Consider the following 20,921-nt stretch of genomic DNA (forward strand, 5'->3'; position numbering starts at 1 on the left):
AAAAAAAAATTAGAAACAAAAAGTTTTTTTTTCCAAAATCAATTATTTTGTTGAAAGAAGCAGAATGTTCTTTGAATCATTTAAATCGGACGCTTAGTTCTCTCAAAAACAGCCATTTTTTTAACATTTAGCTCTGTATCTCCGAAACCTCTGGGCCTACCTTTGCCAAAAACTAATCAGCACATCTCCTTATCAATAGGAATCGAATGTTTTTTAAACCATTCAAATCGGTTGATCCGTTCTCTCAAAAACTCGCTTTCTATTTTTTGCACTCTTTGCTCCATATCTCCGTAACGGCTGGACCTGCCTTCTCCAAAAACTAATCAGCACGTCTCCTTATCAATACGAATCGAATGTTTTTTAAACCATTCAAATCGGTTGATCCGTGCGCCCGAAAACGTGGACGAAAAAACGCGGACATACAAAACACACACACATCCATTTTTTCTGAGGTATGCCAAAATGTTCAGAAACCTTCAAAACGTCGAGAAATGTAAAAATTTTTGATTTCGATTTTTGGACGATTACTATAACTTACCCTACGGGAAGTTAAAAAATAGCACTTTTTGAGAGAACGAAACATCCGATTTGAAGGATTAAAGAATTTTATTTGTAATGACGAAATGAAGAATTTATCAAATTTTCACGAAGCCAGCGGTTTTCTGGATAGCAGGTAAAAGTTAAAAAAAAAGTCATTTGGTGATCAAAAATTAAAATTACAAATCTTATTATTGACTTATATAGGAATAGAATTATTGTTACTACATTCTGGGCTAGTAGATAAGTAGACTAGTAGACAAATAGAAAAATATGAAAAGTAGAAAAATAGATAAGCATATAGGAAGATATACAATTAGCCAGGTAGGTAGGTTGACAGATTGGCAGAAAATAGAAAGGTAATGATAGATAGTATAGCAACCAGAGAGGTAGAAAGGTAGACATAGAGACAGGTAGGTCAGTGGGCAGTTAGGCAGGCATATAAACAAATAGGAAGACTGGTAGTAAGTATAGTGGTAATCAGAAAATACGTGGACTGGTAGACTGGTGGACAAAAATAATATATTTATACATAGAAATTAAAAGTTATAAACACGTTTATTACATGAATTCCAAAAATCCGCAAATAATTTATGATAGTTTAATAATTCAATTTTAAATCATTGATCAATTTTTATTAATCATTGATTATTTTCATTCCTCGAATATTTAATTACGGTACAGAAGGTACCACCACTATTTCAAAAATAAAGTTTACGCTTATATAAATAACTAGCAAACCCGACGAACTCCATTTCGCCACCAGATGGTTTCGTGAGAAAGATGAAAAATTTTTTTGTTTGTTTTATATTTGAAAAGGAAAAATTTGATTTTATTACACAACAGTAATGAATTTATTTCGATTACAAAAATAAAGTGTTTTTTAGTTGAACTTCTCTAAAAAGGAGAACCCGCGCGTTGCTCGTCTCGGATTTTGATGAAACTTGGCACATTGGTAGATTTGATGCCCAAACTGACCGTGGTAAAATATTAGAGGCCTATGAAAAGCGGTTTAATTATAATAATTAATTAAAGTTTGCATGTAGCAGCGCGCTGCATGCATAGCTTGCAATGTTTTTCCTTATTAGCAGCAGATTGGCCGAGTCGCTATCGTCGTGGAATTCTAATTTTTGCTCCGGGGTTCGATTCCCGATTCAGATATATATATTTTTTTATTTTTTTTTTATTTGATATTTATAATTTCACGTGTAAATAATATCAAAATTTATTTGATTTTTCAATTAATTTTATATTTTTCGCTAAATATTCTATAATAAAGTCCTCCGTAATACCGGTAAATTTTTGTATTAATATCAGCAATAATACGGAAAAAGAGATATAATTTATTTCCATGTAAAAACTATGTTCAAATTTACTATTATGAGGATGATACTTTGTACGTTTGACCAGCCCAAGAATCTAATATTAATATAAAAATCCTTTTCGACATATGACTTGAAAACATTAATAAAATTTATTCACTGCAGCACAATCTCCACGATCCCCACAATTGTAAATTTGAACATAGTTTTTACATGGAAATAAATTATATCTCTTTTTCCGTATTATTGCTGATATTAATTCAAAATTATAATGTTTCAGGAATCACTTAACATTTATATGATCGTAAGTTTCGTAAGTAATATCAAAATAAAATTTACCGGTATTACGGAGGACTTTATGATAGAATATTTAGCGAAAAATATAAATTAATTGAAAAATCAAATAAATTTTGATATTATTTACGCGTGAAATTATAAATATCAAATAAAAAAAAAAATAAAAAAATATATATCTGAATCGGGAATTGAACCCCGGAGCAAAAATTAGAATTCCACGACGATAGCAACTCGGCCAACCTGTTGCTAATAAGGAAAAACATCGCAAGCTATGCATGCAGCGCGCTGCTACAATGCAAACTTTAATTAATTTTTATAATTAAACCGCTTTTCATAGGCCTCTAATATTTTACCACGGTCAGTTTGGGCATCAAATCTACCATTGTGCCAAGTTTCATCAAAATCCGAGACGAGCAACGCGCGGGTTCTCCTTTTAAGTAAATGAAAGTGAATCCGCATACTATATCCGTTTCAAGGAAGTGATCTTTGGTAAACCACATTTTTTGTTTTTTGGTCTGACGTTAACACAAACAAAGCGGATGGTTTTCCAACTCGTGAACAGGCAATGTATAACTGCCTATGTGAAAAACAATGATTTTCTAAATAATCTATTTGAAATTTATCCCGCAAACACTAAGCGATTGGCCTTGCGACTTGTTATTGCGAACGCAAGGCGAACTGGAAATTGCAATCGTTCAAATTCAAACCAAATTGCCAGCAATTTTTGATTGAATAGTGAAATTCAGTGCGTGTACATCATTATACTCTGCGGCAAAAATTGTTTGTTGACTTAACCAAGCATAATTCTGATAATTCTCACTAATGTCATTACGCGAAGTACCAGCAATTTGCATTAAGGCACGATGCCATGCACCACTAATTTTCTTAGCTATAAACCTTGCGGATCTCGAGACGAATGCAAAATTGTCGAAATCGTTTTATGCGTTCTGGAGTTATTTCGTCAGGAAGGAAAACCCGACTTATTTTTATATATATACGAGGTCTGTTCAAAAAGTACCCGGAATTTTCGTTTTTTCAAAAAATATTTATTTATTCGTCTACATTAATGTGGTCCCCTTCAAAGTAGTCCCCCCCAGATATAATACACTTATGCCAGCGTTTTTTCCAATTTTCGAAGCACCCTTGATATTCACTTTTTGATATGTCCTTGAGCACTCTCAGCGATTTTCTTCAATCGAGGAAAACCGCCGTCCTTTCATGGGTCTCTTCAACTTTGGGAATAGGAAAAAGTCACACGGAGCCATATCTGGTGAATTTTTGCACTTTGCAACACTTTATTTCATTTTTTACGCAAAATTTAATACAAATTCTTTGACTTTTCAATTCTTCCATTGTAAAAATCGCCGAGCTTAGAAAAACACGTCGAACCTTAGCGACTACCACAGACAAAGTAAACAGTGAATATAGCTGAAAATTTCATCATACTTTAGGGGCATGTATACCAACACAATAACAAAAAAATTTTGACAATCAGACAATCTTTAATGAATTTTTAAATTCAACCACTTATGGTAAAACTATAATATTTTATGATGTTCGATTATTTAGACTATGATTGCCATTATATGTTTCACTAAAAACGCAAAAAAATCAGCATTTCATAAAGATACGGCCAGATCGATATAACTAATCAGCATGATTCACAAAACTGGTATCTTCCGAACCAATCTTGAATTTTCAAAATCGATTCAGGATTTTATGCAAGAACGTGGATAAAACTTTTGGCACCTATCTGCTAATTCTAAAGAAAAGCTCGCTCGATTGTCTCGAAACACTGACTAACGCGGGTGCTTATCGAAATGGTTTTTAAATTTTTTAAATCGGTTAAGCCGTCTTTTCACTTATACTTTTTCCCAATTTGGTTACAAGCTATTCAAATTTGCTTGAAACATCGGGAGAACATAAAAACAAGGCCGATTTCTGTCAAAACCAAACTTTTCCCAACAATTTCAGTATTTGACACTTTGTATAATTAATAAAGACAATAAAATAAATAAAACTAATACTAACATGATCTACCCCTTGACTTGTGTAGTTTACCAACTCAAAATACTGCGGTATGGTTAACAAATTAATCATACTTTTCTTCATGGTTTTGAATCGAATCAAGAGCTTGGGCAATACTGGTATTAAATGTTCGGTCATGCTCAATTGATCTGCTTGCATTTGATTTTTCTTCTTTAAGTTGATTATCTGAGAATATGAAAATTAATATTAAGTGCATGTATTTATTGTTGTCCTTATAAAAAATCGTGTCAACATTGTTTGAATTGACAGAGAACTGCATGTATAGCCCAAACACTACACAATATTACCGTTTTGTTGGTTGCTCTATCCCACGGATGTTCACAAGTTGTCGCAAGTCTTGCACACCAGGTCATGATTTCAATTAGGACTTCTTCTTCAGTTAAAGTCAAACATTGATCAGTATTATCAGCTCTTTCTGTGAGAAGATGTATCATTGATTCCCAATCTTGCATCACTGAGTGTTCCTCAAATAAGGCGTCCACTAGATATGGAACATAATCTGGTCTCTAATCAAAATATAAAAAGTTATGACAGACAAGATAATCAGAAATATATTACCTATTTGTTATAATAAGTTTCAATAAGCTGACTTTTCTACTTACCTCCAATTTTATGAAAAACTGTAAAAGATATCGAATCCAACGTATATTAGATTGAGCATCTCTTCGAGAATCCAAATTATTTTTAGACATGTTCTCTTGATCCACTTTCAGAATGCACGCGTTCAAAAATTTACCTGCGGCCAATGCAACCTTACGATTGGAAGAAAGTACTAATTTGCAAATATTTTGGATGTCTTCTGGTGTAAATCGATCACGATATAACCTAGACAGAAATTAGTTATATCAACGCTTCGGATATATAAAAAATTTATCAAGACTGTAAAACAATATTGAATTAAATGACATAACAAGTCATTGCACTCAACGTTATAGTTAGTGGACAGTTATTTTTTATTGAAGTCAAATTTCTTTTATTTGACCTTTGAACAATTTTTCCAAACAGGTTAGTTATTATTGACAATTGATTTAAATAATACATATACTTTGATGAATTTTTAAAAATAATGTCTTATGATAAGACAGTAAGACATTGTAGAAAACAATTAATTGCGAAGAAACTGCCCGGCCGCTATTTTCCAAAAACTAAAACTATCAAATTACATCAAATGACTTTCAAATCTTTGAAACTGTTACTGCAATTTTTGGAAAAACGTCAATCAAAGGTCAAATATCGGCTAAAACACACATACATATTTTCTCCAAATTTAGTATCAAACAATTAATGATGACATCTCAATGAAATCATGTGACATATCAATTCAAAGTAACACATGTGTTCACAATGTGCTGGACTGTGACCTAATTGAGTGATATTTTATTTACCTAAACATGTTGGTGATCACCTTAACAGCTTCCACTTGGTTGTTCAATTCCTCATCCCAAGCAAGGACAATTATTCTTTCTTTAAATTTAGTCGTAAATAAGTCTAATTTGGTTGCGAGTTGATCGTCTTCATATAATGGTGTTAATGCTTGTAAAGATTTTAAACGAACCACACCAACCTAAGGATTAATAATACTAATATATAATATGTAAGCATATATATATATATATATATATATATATATATATATATATGTGTGTGTGTGTTTTTTTATTTTAGTTTAATATTCGGGCGTAACATCAATAAAAATAGTATGAGAGTTTTTTTAAAAGTTTATTTTTTTAAAATCCATACGTTTCGGCTAGCATCTTAGCTAGCGGCTTATTTATTTCATTAACGATAGAAAGTTGCATTAAAAATATACACAACTTCAGAAATACCATCGCAAAAATTACCAATTGGCTGTTTCGTACAGTTGAGTCCGAAATTGTTAACGATTTTCTCCACTTCGAGAATATTAAAAACAATAAACATTCCATTAACCTAAAACAATTTTACAAAAATAAATTTAACAAATTATTACAAAATAAAATAGAACATAGTAAAATAACTTTAGATGAAAACGTCATCAACAAATGGCTAAAAAACTTCTCATCCATTGAGATCCCAGATAGACTTCGATACATTTTTGCATTAGGCCCCATTTTTGCTGTTCCCAACTGTCCTAACAATTTTAATTTCATTAAATTACTCTCGAACTTAGAAAATGGTTTACAGCAAATTAAAGATCCTAAACTGAAATCTCATACCAGAACTCTTCTTTGCAAAAAATTTATTTCGTACATCAATTCTTTCAATATAAAAAATTCGAAATATACTGACATTCTTAGAGATCTCAAAAGCTGTGAATTATTTTTAAAAGACCATCCTGACATCATTGTGACAAGAGCAGACAAAGGTACGTCACAGTTATACTTGACAAAGAGGACTATTTACAAAAATTACTGAATCACTCTCAGACACCAGTACCTACACGACCATAAACAACGACCCAACCGAACACATTCCTTCGAGCTTGTCAAACTTCTTAATAATATTTCCATTCCCAATAATTATAAACTAATTAGACGTTATATCCCTATTTACAAATGTCCCACTAGACTTAATACTAGACGCCATCATTAGCAGATGGAGCGAAACCAGCCTTCACACCACATTATCCTTACATTGGTTTAGAGAAATCATCAAATTCATTGTCTCTAACACCTATTTTGAATTTAATGGATCATTTTATTACCAAATTTTTGGCACTCCAATGGGATCTCCCGCATCTCCGTCTTTAGTAGAAATTTCCTTGCAATTAGTAGAAAACAAAATATTTAAAAATTATAATAAACAAATCTTTTATTACCGCTATGTAGACGATATTATTACTTGTATTCTGGAAGAAGACATTAACATAGTTACTGATAATTTTAACAATTTTAATAAAAAAACTACAGTTTGCCGTGAAATTAGAGACAATGAATTCGATTAGCTTTCTAGACATCAGACTAATACGTACAAATGACCACCGACTAATTACTAACTGGTACCAGAAACCAACTAGCTCCGGACGATACATAAATTACCACTCATACCACCCTCTTAAAATGAAAATAGCGACAATAATAAATTTAACAGACCACGCCATACTACTATCTGACAAAAACTTCTGGGACACGAACATTGACCTGGTAATAAGCACACTGAAAAACAACTCATATCCTACAAACATAATCAACTCGGTCATAAATAACAGACGCAGTTACATTTTTAACAAACAAAACGACCTCACAGACCTTAAAAACCGCTTAGAATGGAGTCATATACTGGTGTCATTTACCTACCGTAGGTAAAAAATTTATATTTCTCGTGGAAAAAACTATTTCAACAGTGTGGCATTCTATTGGTATGTAATTGTGATGCAACCCTTAGTTCAATTTTTACACAAATTAAATCTAAGTTCAATTTTGACCGCCTCAGGAATTTGGTATATCAGATTAATTGCTCTAATTGCGAACTCTTTTATATTGGAGAAACTAGCCAAAACCTGAGTAAACGCCTTCATCAACATAAAAATAACTCAAAAAATCCTAAGCAATTTAAAATGATGTTAACTGAGCATATTAAAAATTTAAATCATAATATCGATTTTTTCAACCCTAAAATTTTACATTTTGAAGAGAATACAATTAAAAGACGATTCGCTGAGAGGTTGTTTTTGCAATTACATAACGACAGGGTCATAAACAAACGCTTCGACAATACGGCCCTGAACGAAACGAACACGTGGTTTCTTAATAGCGTCTCAAAATTTCTTAAAAAATAACAAAATCCCATCGCTTTTTAAATTTTCCAAAAAATATCAACACATGCTAAAAACTGCTTTGAGAAAAATGTGACATTTCTATCCTAAACCCCAAAGAGTAAATACATAGTTTCGACAACTTGTTAAGTTATCATGGTTATTAGTGTGTTTTACCATTTGTGATGTTTGTGTTAAAAATATATATCTTATCAATGTGCACGTACTCATACCATGGATTAATAATGGTTTCATATGCTATATTAGGATACAAAATTGTAAGTGTTTTATCATTATTATTATTATTATTATTAATGTTTTTCCATGAAATTTCCTTTCATATAATTTATTTAGTTTCAATTTTTATAGTTAATTTGATTACCACTGAATGATGGCTAAGATGCTAGCCGAAACGTATGGACTTTAAATAAATAAACTTTTAAAAAAACTCTCATACTAGTTTTATTGACGTTACGCCCGAATATTAAACTCAAATTAAACATATATATCAACATCAAATTCAAAACTATTCAATATATATATATATATATATATATATATATATATATATTCTTATGTATAAAATTCTTCTGTAACAATGTAAGTTTCATTAATCCTCCTAAACTATAATTCGGTTTTCCATGAATCTCTCTGAAGTTTGTTTGGGAAATTTTCTAGAATGTTTTGATTCATAGAAGTATAGTTAGATTGTAGGAATAAATGGAAAAAATTACAAAAAACCGCTTATCATTGTTTGACCTTTAAAATATTTAAGGCATGGTTTGACATTAAAAACAAATGACAACTGTCATTTGCCAAACATTTCTATTCACTTATAGGCTAAGGCAATATTAAAGTATAATAAATTCATGATTAAAAATAAAGAAAATGTAATGTCTACATTATTATTGTCGAAAAGAAGCTGAGATGTGCCATAATTAAAATAATATAAGATGCACATAATATAACATGCGTCTGGCAGTCTGCGCATGCGTCTGACTCGCACGGCGAATCGTGTTCTCAACGTACGCGTGCTTTGCTTTTGCTTGCAATAATTTTGTTTGCGCACTTTGCGAACAGATTCGCCGTACGAATTCGTGCAAAGGAAACGAGGCATAAGTGATTGCGCTCAACAATATTCAATTTGCAGTCGTTTTGCCTTACTATACTAAGTCACAATACAAAAAAAATTATTTAGAAGTTTCATTGTGTCAAAAATTCATATGGTTGGCATTTTGTACGGAATATTTATTCAATGGAGCGCTTTGGGTCTGAACTTTTTTTTACTGTTTTCCAATTCGTTTGGAATTTTGGAATTAGGCTCATCTTACTCTCTAGTTCAAAAGTGAAAACAATTTAGACTCCTTTGCACTACCTGGGGGGATGCCATTTCTTTTCAGTGGTGTAATAACGTTGGCAGTGGATAAAAGAACTAATTATAAGAGAAAAATGTTTAATAATGTTTTTCAAAAAAGCAAATACTTTTCAAGTTACTGGCTACTGAAAATTTGTTTCTTTTTGTGTTTGTCATCGTTTTTTTGCTAATATCTTCAAAAATATACATTTTAACGAAAATCATGTAATGAACAAAATTATATCAATAAAAATCCTAATAAATCGCTATTTTACAGTGTTCTAGGAACAATATTAAGTTAATTATGAAAATGGGTTTTTATAGTTCTCAAAATAAGCTTTAAAAGAAGTACTTCTGCGTGTAAATTAAGTGAGCTATCATGCAATTAAAAGGCGCATACAATGTTTTTTTTTTTTCATTTAAATCAAATAGTTTATGAGTGCCATTTCCACCAAAATTAAAAATAAACGTTTTCCATCTAGAATTAACTTGGTTTGAGAAATCTTGATGGATTCTAGAAAATACCATAACATTAGTACAAACGATTTTCAAAAAACTCACGATTTCATAAAAAAATCCATAGAATACGTATAAAAGTATATATATATATATATATATATATATATATATATGAAAATTCAAGGTATTTTTCAGACTAACTATTGTTTTTTATTATTTTTTCGTTACACAAATATTTCGAGCCCTTTAACCCTTCGCCGTTTCAAAATAAGAGAAGTTACGGTAAAATTTATGATAGAGAAAGTTGTAGCTCATTTAATCACCTTTAAAATAGTATATTACAAGTTATGATAAAATCAGAATTAAAAGAGTTATACTCCAATTAATGCGGGGGATGGTGACGAAATGCAAATTGTTTTCACTTCTGAACTTTAGATTAAGATTAGCTGGGCATACGCTTTTTTCCTCTCGATTTACTGCAATAATTTTGTTGATAGTAGGTTGAATAGAGCACATGTGAACAAAACTTGACAAATTAATTCACTTCAAATATGAACTTAAGTAATAATGTATATTGAATTATTAGCGTGAAACATGCAATTTAGATATTAAAATACTAAAAGCAAGTTAAAATATGGTACGAAATCTTAAAAATTGTAGGCAACATTATTGAAGCAATTATTTTGGGTAAAAAAATCGAAGGTGATATTGTACCTTGACCGCATGCTATATATTAATTCTTTCTGAATTTGTTATATTTTTTAAAAGATTTCAATAAATACATGGTGATAAATTTGGAAAATCATTGTTTTAGCCGTCAATAAACAAAAAATCATTCATTTAAACATCCACATCTACAGGTATGTCTAAAAATATTGTATGACCCTTAAATTTAATAAAATAAATTGAGCTATTGGAAATAAATTTGTTCTATAAATCGCAGTGTATAATTTTTAATATTTTATTGAATATATATTTTAATATTTGTTAAAGGAATAATTAAAGTGTTAACTGTGGGAATTGAGAACAATCATTTTATTTGAAACAGTTCTACATTCAACATCACTCATATATTGGTGTAAATAGTAATTCAAAAAACAGTAATTATTATTTTTAACTAAGCAGTAAATATTAGTATAAAATATTGAAAAATTGTAGACGTGGGTACAGAACAACGTCTGTCGGGTCAGCTAGTATATATATATATATTGATGAGTTATTTAGAATCGGGCAGTAACACCAAGTATGATAGATATTTGTTTTAACTTGCTAGATTATCAAATATTATAAATCACATGACCACATACTGCCCCCCTATTGGTTCGAACAAACAAATCTATCTACAAAAATAGCGCACATTCTAACTTTTCCATGATTGCATTTTGTCGACTTGACGACCAGCATACTAGCCAGCAGACCAAAAAAGCAACAAAACAAGCCTCGTGTGATTCGGACTTTGAACGTTCGCTATTTTTGTGGATGGATTCGTTTGTTCGAACCAATAGGGAAGCATAATTTTGACATGTGGTTTATCACATTTAAAAACCTAGCAAGCTAAAACAAATATCGCTCAGAGCAAGCAAGCTTTCTCGCATCGTGTGATTTGAACGGCTTGAAAAACTGTCATGAAATCTAGCACGACATAATCAAGCATGCTATCCAGCCCAGAAAACAAGTGTCGTGTGATTCGGGCTTAATATTATTTTTACTGAAAAGTTTTTTTCACGGCTAATGTAATTCTTTAATGAATGTATTTATATATATACATATATATATATATATATATATATATATATATATATATATATATATATATATATATATATATATTAATTTGGAAATATGAACAAACAACACTCTTTTTTGCACTAATTTATTAAATAATAATTTTCACAAACGTTTCGAGACTAGGTTTTCACAAACGTTTCGAGACTAGGTTTGTCTCATCATCAGTGTGTTATAATTTAAAATTTAAAATATGGAAACCTAAATTAGCATTTTGTGTTATCCATTACAAGTCGCTCGATACACTTGTAATGAAGACTTGTAATAATATGTCTTCGGAGTTTAAGACAGACAGACGGACATTTCTATCTTAAACTCCAAAAAGTGAATACATAGTTTCGACACTTGTTAAGTTATCATGGTTATTAGTGTGTTTTACCATTTGTGATGTTAAAAAATATATAATTTATCAATGTGCACATACTCATACCATGGATTAATAATGGTTTTATATGCTATATTAGATAATAAAATTTTAATTTGATTACCACTGAATGATGGCTAAGATGCTAGCCGAAACGTTTGGAATTTAAATTAATAAACTTTTAAAAAACTCTCATACCATTTTTATTGATGTTACGCTCGAATTTCAAACTCAAATTAAACATATATATCAACATCAAATTCAAGACTATTCAATATATATATATACTAGCTGACCCGGCAAACGTTGTTTTGCTAAGTTAGGTATTTCTAAGCAACTTCTAAAGAATAAAAAAAGAATACTTTATTTTAGGAGTGGTAGGATGTATAGTTTGAATGGTACAGACAATGAGGTATTATAAACACAATAAACTTCAAAGTCCACTTGTATAATAATAAATTATATAATTCATAATAACAATATTCGTTTGACCATATTTTGTTAATACAATCAAACAGGAAGTTTTATACATTTTCTATAAACATATGGTATAATTCAATCCAAGTCTTTTTTAATCTTTATCCGTGGTCAATGTTCAGTTGGTCATTTTTGCCCCACACAGATGTAAGTTTTTAAAGTGTTGAATCTCACTCAAAATTAACATTACATTTTATAAAACAATTAAATAGTTAAAATTTACATTAAGGTCTCGTGAACTAAATCACAATGCTCACAACCCAAAAAACTAACAACAAAAAGAAATACTTTTGTTATGGATTTTCAAAGATTACTGTTTATCTCCTGATAGCAAAGTTATAAGAATCAAGGTTATAGCTGGTTATACATCTTTTCCCCTCTACTTTCAAATATTGTTGTTGAACAATGCTAAACTTTACTAATTTTTAAGATATTGGTGGTGAATCTTATTAACCCCAGATCTTCATATATTACTCTACATTCTTCGATAAATTCATAGAAAATTTTCCAGTTTATTCTTCAAAATTAGTGGAAAATAACCATTATTAAATTATATTTTACATTGCATTATCCAATGATTGTTGAAGTTCTTCATCTTTTTCAATTTGTAGAGTGATTCAATAAAACATGCACGATACCTGACTGTGTCTAAAATGCATGGATTTTGACATATCTTTTGAAAGGAATACCTTCAGAATTGTACTCATTTTTCTGCTATACTTGTTCTAGTACCCAAACTGTCCATACATTTAATTGAATGCGAGCATTGTAATCAATTTTCAAAATATTTTATTCCAGAGAACTTGTAATTATGTGCATTGACATTTTTACAGATGTGTGTTCCAAAGTAATATTATCAACCAAATCTTCTTATTTGATTAGTGATCTGTTATATCTGGGAATAAGTTATTCGACAAAATGTCCTCTTTAATCGATTCCAAATTTAGGTTTTTAATTTAAATAATCTAAATAAAATAATGATATAATCTAGAAAATATTTTATAAATACTAATGAATATAAAATTATGCAACTAAGACTGAGCCCAATCCGTACAGCCATGTTAACGTTTTACCCCGAATTGTTATATAGCTATATAAAATGAACATTTCTCCTTTATGAATTTGATTGAACATATGTACATTTCCAACATGAGTACATATTGTGATAAATTTCAATGTGTTTATTTTGATTTTCCTTTTTTGCAACCGTGTATCCAAATTAGTGGCATCTTTGTTATCACCATGACTTGTAAATAGTATGTTCGGGAAGTAATTGGAAAAAGACCCATCTGAACAAAATAAAGAAAATTCTGTATGTGGGATATGTTAAAATATTTCAATTTTTTTATTGCAAATTGGAATGCTGGAAAAACTTTTTTTTGTGCACGACCTATTTGCATGATGAAATCATGTAATATAATGCAAGTTCGTACTGCTGATACTAAGCAATTTTCAAACAACTTTGTTTCCGAAGATCTGTGATTTCCGAAGATTACTATCTGTGTTATAATCCAATTTTCTTATTCATATTGCTGTCTATTATAACTTGCAATAAGTGATTGGACAGAAATGTCTATGGAGGCCCCATCGATGAATTCCAAATTTAGGATTTCAATTTGAATAACCTAAATGCTATAATAATATAATTCATAAAATGTTTTGGTAACACATTATTCACAATTGTAATGAAAAATTTGTATTGTAAATAGATTGTACTGTAAATATTTGTAATGATTACTTCCATATCTGATTAAACTGCACTTATGTTGATGTCACATGTCATAATGCGATCTTCATAAGCAATTTTCAAGCAACTTTGTTTCCGAAGAACTTGTACTTGTATGTACACATAATTGAAATTTTTATGAATATGATTTCTAAAATTACTATATGTGTTATAATCCAATATTCTTATTCATATCGCTGTCTATGGTGTCCCCTTCGATGAATTCCAAATTTAAGATCTCAATTTGAATAACCTATATGCAATAATAATATAATTCAGAAAATGTTATGGTAACACATTATTCACATTAAACCAATAAGTACTTGCACAGCACAGCGTTTGAAACAAATTTATTTATTTTTTCATAAGCAAGCCTTAATCAATCAATAATAATAGAATTATTTCAAGCTGTTGATAAAAGAATACAAATAGGCAGTGAGCAAACACTTGAGAATTAAATAAAAACCTCATATAAAATCAAAATAAGCATTCTTATTAACATTTAAAAACATATAAATAATTAAATTTTAAAATTAAAAGAATAACACATAATCTGTTCCAACTTGACAATCATCTATTTGATACATGAGTAAGCGATACTCTATACATCTGTCATTTGAATAATATTGTGTGGGAAGCCATTCTGAATCAAGTGCTGTTTACCAAAAATTTTCAAATTAAAAATGTAAAGTTTCTACGCGGATTTGAGATATTATCTCACCTTTTGGACAATCTCTGGATTGGCACGAATTTTTCAAGACTAAGACTGGCCAAATCCATTCAGCCGTTTTCGAGTTTTATTCGGACATTTGAAAGACAGCTCCATTTTTATATATAAGATATATATTTTGTAGAGTTTCGAACAAGAATCCAAAAATAATACAAAATAAAAAACAAGAAAAGTTTTTAATAAACAATTTCTTTATTTCATTATTTGTTTTACTGTCGACGTTTCGGAACTAGGTACTAGAACATGAACTAAGTGTGGTCCACCACAAACAAAAAAATTTCAAAAGTACCCTAGTACAACACTCTATTGAAAACGCCCATTCATTTAATTTCACTCCAAAGATCTTATATCATGAAAGTTGCATCTTTAGGAGATTATTCGCGGAGAGTTGTCTTATTCTTATAAATGTTTCTAACAGTGTCAACATTAGATCAGATCACAACCTATTACATGATTCATATTTAAATTTTTTACACTTTTTGACAAACAATTAATATCGACTTTCTTTTAAGATCAACAATTTAAGTATTCACACCCTAACATATAAAAACACACACATACAATCTCACAGCTCTCGTTCAAGTGTTTACACGTGTTACAAATGACACACCAGTTTCAATTAGTTAATTTTCAAAAGCCAATCGCACAACATCTAAAAAACAATATTATTTGTGTTTCAAATAATAATTTTAAAAAAGACAAATCTTTTAGTAATTTTGATTTACAAAATCTAATTATTCGGCGGAAAATTAACTCACAAATTCATTTTTGTTAAAAAACTTGTTTAGTGAAAAAGTGCTAACATATATTCAAACATACAGGTAATTAATTCAACTTTGTCATTAACCTTTTCTTAAAAAATTTTTCCATAACTTTCAAAAAATTTTCTATTATGTTTAATATCCTGTTCTGATAATCCACTCATTTATTTTTATCATTTTTATCATTTTCATTGTGATCATATTAACATATTTCTGTACATTATTATATATATATATATATATATATATATATATTTGCAATTAATTTATTATTTAAGAAAAATCTATTTTCTTTTCCTAAACATATTGTTTGCTAAAATCTCATCAAGATCATGTTTCTTGACAGATGTCCTGAAGATGGAACGTACCTAGTTCCGAAACGTCGACAGTAAAACAAATAATTAAATAAAGAAATTGTTTATTAAAAACTTTTCTTGTTTTTTATTTTGTATTATTTTTGGATTCTTGTTCGAAACTCTACAAAATATACACAAATCCAAGACTCTACCATTCAATATATATATATATATATATATATATATATATATATATATATATACTAGATGACCCGACAGACGTTGTCCTGTACTCACCTCTACGTTTTTTTAATATCCTATACTAATATTTATTCCGTTAAAAATAATCATTATTATTTTTCGAGTTACTATTTACACCAATATATGAGTGATGTTAAATGTAGTACTGTTTCAAATAAAATGATTATTCTCATTTCCACAGTTAACACTTTAATTATCACTTTAACAAATATTAAAATATATTCAATAAAATTATATATTAAAAATTATACACTGCGATTTATAGAACAAATTTATCTCTAATAGATCAATTTATTTTATTGAATTTAAGGGTTATACAATATTTTCAGACATACCTGTAGATGTGGATGATTAAATGAATGATTTTTTGTTTATTCACGGCTAAAACATTATTTTCCAAATTTATCACCATGTATTTATTGTCATAGCATAGATACACGTGTTAAAAATTGAAATATTTTAAAAAGTATAACAAATTCAGAAAGAATTAATATATATCATGCGCGGCCAAGGTACAATATCACCTTTTCTACCCAAAATAATTGCTTCAATAATGTTGCCAACAATTTTTATAATTTCGTACCATATTTTAACTGGCTTCTAGTATTTTAATATCTAAATTGCATTTTTCACACTAATAATTCAATATACATTATTACTTACATTCATATTTGAAGTAAATTAATTTGTCAAATTTTGTTCACATGTGCTCTATTCAACCTACTATCAACAAAATTATTGCAGTAAATGAAGAGGAAAAAAGCGTATGCCCAGCTAATCTTAATGTAAAATTCAGAAGTGAAAACAATTTGCAAATTCTAGCTAATCTTAATTCAAAGTTCAGAAGTGAAAACAATTTGCAAATTCTTCACCAACCCCCGCATTAATTAGATTATAACTCTTTTAATTCTGATTTTATCATAACTTGTAATATACTATTTTAAAGGTGATTAAATGAGCTACAACTTTTTCTATCATAAATTTTACCGTAACTAATCTTATTTTAAAAAGGCGAAGGGTTAAAGGGCTCGAAAGACACTCCGGTTGGACAGCCGCGCACTCTTTAAACAATTAGAACTCTATCAATATTTGTGTAACAAAAAAATACCTTGAATTTTCATATATATACTTTTATACGTATTCTTTCAGAGATATTATAATGAGAAATTGGTTGTTTTATTAAATGGATTTTTTTATGAATATATATATATATATACAGGGCCGGTCCTGCCTTGCATGCGATGCATGCAAAAAATGCGGGCGCAAGCCTTAGGGGGCGCCAAAACGAGTTTCGAAAATTAAATTTTAATATAATATTTATGTTTTTTCATATAAAATCTAGAATTATTTATTTAAAATCTGAAATACTTAATACATTATAATAAATGATTTAACTTAACTAGGGATATAGAGACACAAAACCATATTTATTTTGCAATGTGATATCAGTAGAAATAATTAACCGATTAATAATTCTGCAAATTAGTAAATAACAGCTCTGTTTTTTGCTTAATCTACTTATCCCATTTTTTCTTTGTTTGAGGTTACCGTGGAATCAAAAAAGAAATTATGTAGTGTTCAATCCCATAAGCGCAAACCTGCCAAAGATTAAATTAATTGTAGGACATTATTGACGAAAAATTGCGAGCTGATTTAGTTGAATCGGAACTTGTTAAAAAATATAAACAAATTATAAAAAATGGGGAGTCAGGGCTTAGAAAATGACTTGTTTATTCCGAGAAATTGAATTGTAACTTTTGCTTTTGTTGCAAATGTTTTGCATCTGTTGAACTTTGAATGTTGAAGATATGCGTGGAACAAGTATGAAAAATGGAAGCAAAATTTACTTTGGAACGAAAATCTTAAGGCTTGTTTTATACCTAGTTTTGTCCATACTCTAAATTTAATAATTATTAACTATACAGAAATAATACATATCAAATATAATAAGTTTTTTCTCAATATTGTTCAAGAAATGTGTAATTTCTTTGCATTTTTTACTGATTTTTGAACAATATTTCTAAAATACGTTAAAAATTTAACTTTAAAACAACAAGCTGATACTCTGAATACGCTCTTACGATATCAATAAGGAGAAGTTTACGACGCAATTTTGGATATTGTAAATGATGAAAAATTAAATTAAATTAAAATTTAAAAAAATCAACATGAAATACGAGTGTTATGTTTGAAAATTAAATGCTAGTTTTTTTAAATATCAATATTGCACATACGGTAAAAATAATTGAAAATATCAAAATACTTGATTATAAACCCCCGAATTGCCTCGATTTTCTAAATAAATTTAAAATCAATATATCTTATACGCTTTTAGATTATATCTATTTTTTTGTGCACTAAATCCAAAATAATTAAAAATTAATTTATTTATTTCACTTAATATTTTTGTTAAATTTAAAGTTATAGTATTTAACAAATGCATTTCAGAAATAGTATTTGTTATTTTGATATCAAGATCTTTATATCAAAATAATAAATACTATTTCTGAAATGCATTTCTTAAATTCTATTACTTTAATCTAACAAAAATATTAATTCTTTTGCTATGGTAGTCAAACTTACATCTTCAACCAATTTACTACATATTGAATATTACTAAAATGTGAAATTATGACAGGGATTGTTTTATATATTGATATCGATAATAATAAATAAATTTAAAATCAATATATTTTATACCCTTCTAGATTATATCTAATTTTTTGAGTACTAAATCCAGAATAATTAAAAATTAATTTTTAAAAAATATGTGTATATTTATATAATTTTAATGATAAACTGTTAAAATTAATAGAGGGGGGGGGCGCTAGGAAAAAAGTTGCATGCGGGCGCTAAGGACCCCAGGACCTCCCCTGTATATATATATATATATCACTCTCGGACACCAGTACCTACACGACCATAAACAACGACCCAACCGAACACATTAACCGCTCCTGTCATAAACTTCTAGACAAATTAGTTACCAATGAACAAATCACAAAAGATACAGCTACAAACTTAAAAAATTTACACCAATACTTTCCAAGATTATACGGCCTTCCTAAAATACACAAAACAAACCTACCTTATAGACCGATTGTTTCAGACATAAATTCTCCACTATACAAATTATCCAAGTACATTAGCAACATCTTAACAACAATAACAAAACAGTCCCCATATTACATAAACAATTCCTTCGAGCTTGTCAAACTTCTTAATAATATTTCCATCCCCAATAATTATAAACTAATTAGCATAGACGTTATATCCCTATTTACAAATGTCCCACTAGACTTAATACTAGATGCCATCACAAGCAGATGGAGTGAAATCAGCCTTCACACCACATTATCCTTACATCGGTTTAGAGAAATCATCAAATTCATTGTCTCTAACACCTATTTTGAATTTAAAGAATCATTTTATTACCAAATTTTTGGCACCCCAATGGGATCTCCCGCATCTCCGTCATTAGTAGAAATTTCCTTGCAATTAGTAGAAAACAAAATATTTAAAAATTACAATAAACAAATCTTTTATTACCGCTATGTAGACGACATTATTACTTGTATTCCGGAAGAAGACATTAACATAGTTACTGATAATTTTAACAATTTTAATAAAAAACTACAGTTTACTGTGGAATTAGAGACAATGAATTCGATTAGCTTTCTAGACATCAGACTAATACGTACAAATGACCACCGACTAATTACTAACTAGTACCAGAAACCAACTAGCTCCGGACGATACATAAATTACCACTCATACCACCCTCTTAAAATGAAAATAGCAACAATAATAAATTTAACAGACCACGCAATACAACTATCTGACAAAAATTTCTGAGACACGAACATTGACCTGGTAATTAGCACACTGAAAAATAACTCATATCCTATAAACATAATCAACTCGGTCATAAATAACAGACGCAGTTACATTTTCAACAAACAAAACGACCTCACAGACCATAAAAACCGCTTAGACTTGGAGTCATATACTGGTGTAAAACTAAGTTTAATTTTGACCGCCTCAGGAACTTGGTATATCAGATTAATTGCTCTAATTGCGAACTCTTTTATATTGGAGAAACTAGCCAAAACCTGAGTAAACGCCTTCATCAACATAAAAACAACTCAAAAAATCCTAAGCAATTTAAAACGATGTTAACTGATAATAATTTAAATCATAATATTGAGTTTAAATTCGGGCGTAACATCAATAACAATAGTATGAGAGTTTTTTTTTAAAAGTTTATTTATTTAAAATCCATACGTTTCGGCTAGCATCTTAGCCATCATTCAGTGGTAATCAAATTAACTATAAAAATTAAAACTAAATGAATTATATGTAAGAAATTTCAAGGAAAAAATAATAATAATAATAATAAAACACTAACAATTTTGTATCCTAATATAGCATATGAAACCATTATTAATCCATGGTATGAGTATCTGCACATTGATAAGATATATATTTTTTAACATCACAAATGGTCCCTAGTAGCAACGAATATGAGCTGAATATGTTTTTTACGAAAGCTAAATATTGTTTTCAAATATTGAGCCCATATGATTTTGTTAACATTCGGTCATATTCCGCTCAGATTCGTAATGAGGGACGAATGCGGGAATATGATATTTAGCTTATAAGATTTGCTTAACATTTTTCCATATTACGCTCATATTCCGAATGTAAGGAAAATATGTAGAAATAATATTTATACCATATTGGAAAACATATATAAACCATATTCAAAAT

At 29.2% G+C, this 20,921-nt stretch overlaps 1 protein-coding gene across 1 annotated transcript; it reads right to left on the reverse strand.

Moving 5' to 3' along the window:
- Positions 1-4,187: 4,187 nt before the first annotated feature.
- On the reverse strand, positions 4,188-7,052 carry LOC113382147 (cohesin subunit SA-2-like; the record flags this gene model as incomplete). The annotated part of the gene is made up of 5 exons (XM_026620696.1): positions 7,026-7,052; positions 5,591-5,769; positions 4,808-5,030; positions 4,493-4,711; positions 4,188-4,370 (listed from the first exon to the last, which is right to left on the reverse strand). Coding segments are annotated over exons 1-5 (831 nt in total), but the record flags the coding sequence as incomplete, so codon positions are not given.
- Between the last annotated feature and the right edge of the window lie 13,869 nt (positions 7,053-20,921).

The sequence above is a fragment of the Ctenocephalides felis genome, unplaced genomic scaffold, assembly GCF_003426905.1.
Source record: "Ctenocephalides felis isolate EL2017-DRISC unplaced genomic scaffold, ASM342690v1 CF-g0.4_SCAFFOLD_03326, whole genome shotgun sequence".
NCBI lineage: Eukaryota > Metazoa > Arthropoda > Insecta > Siphonaptera > Pulicidae > Ctenocephalides > Ctenocephalides felis.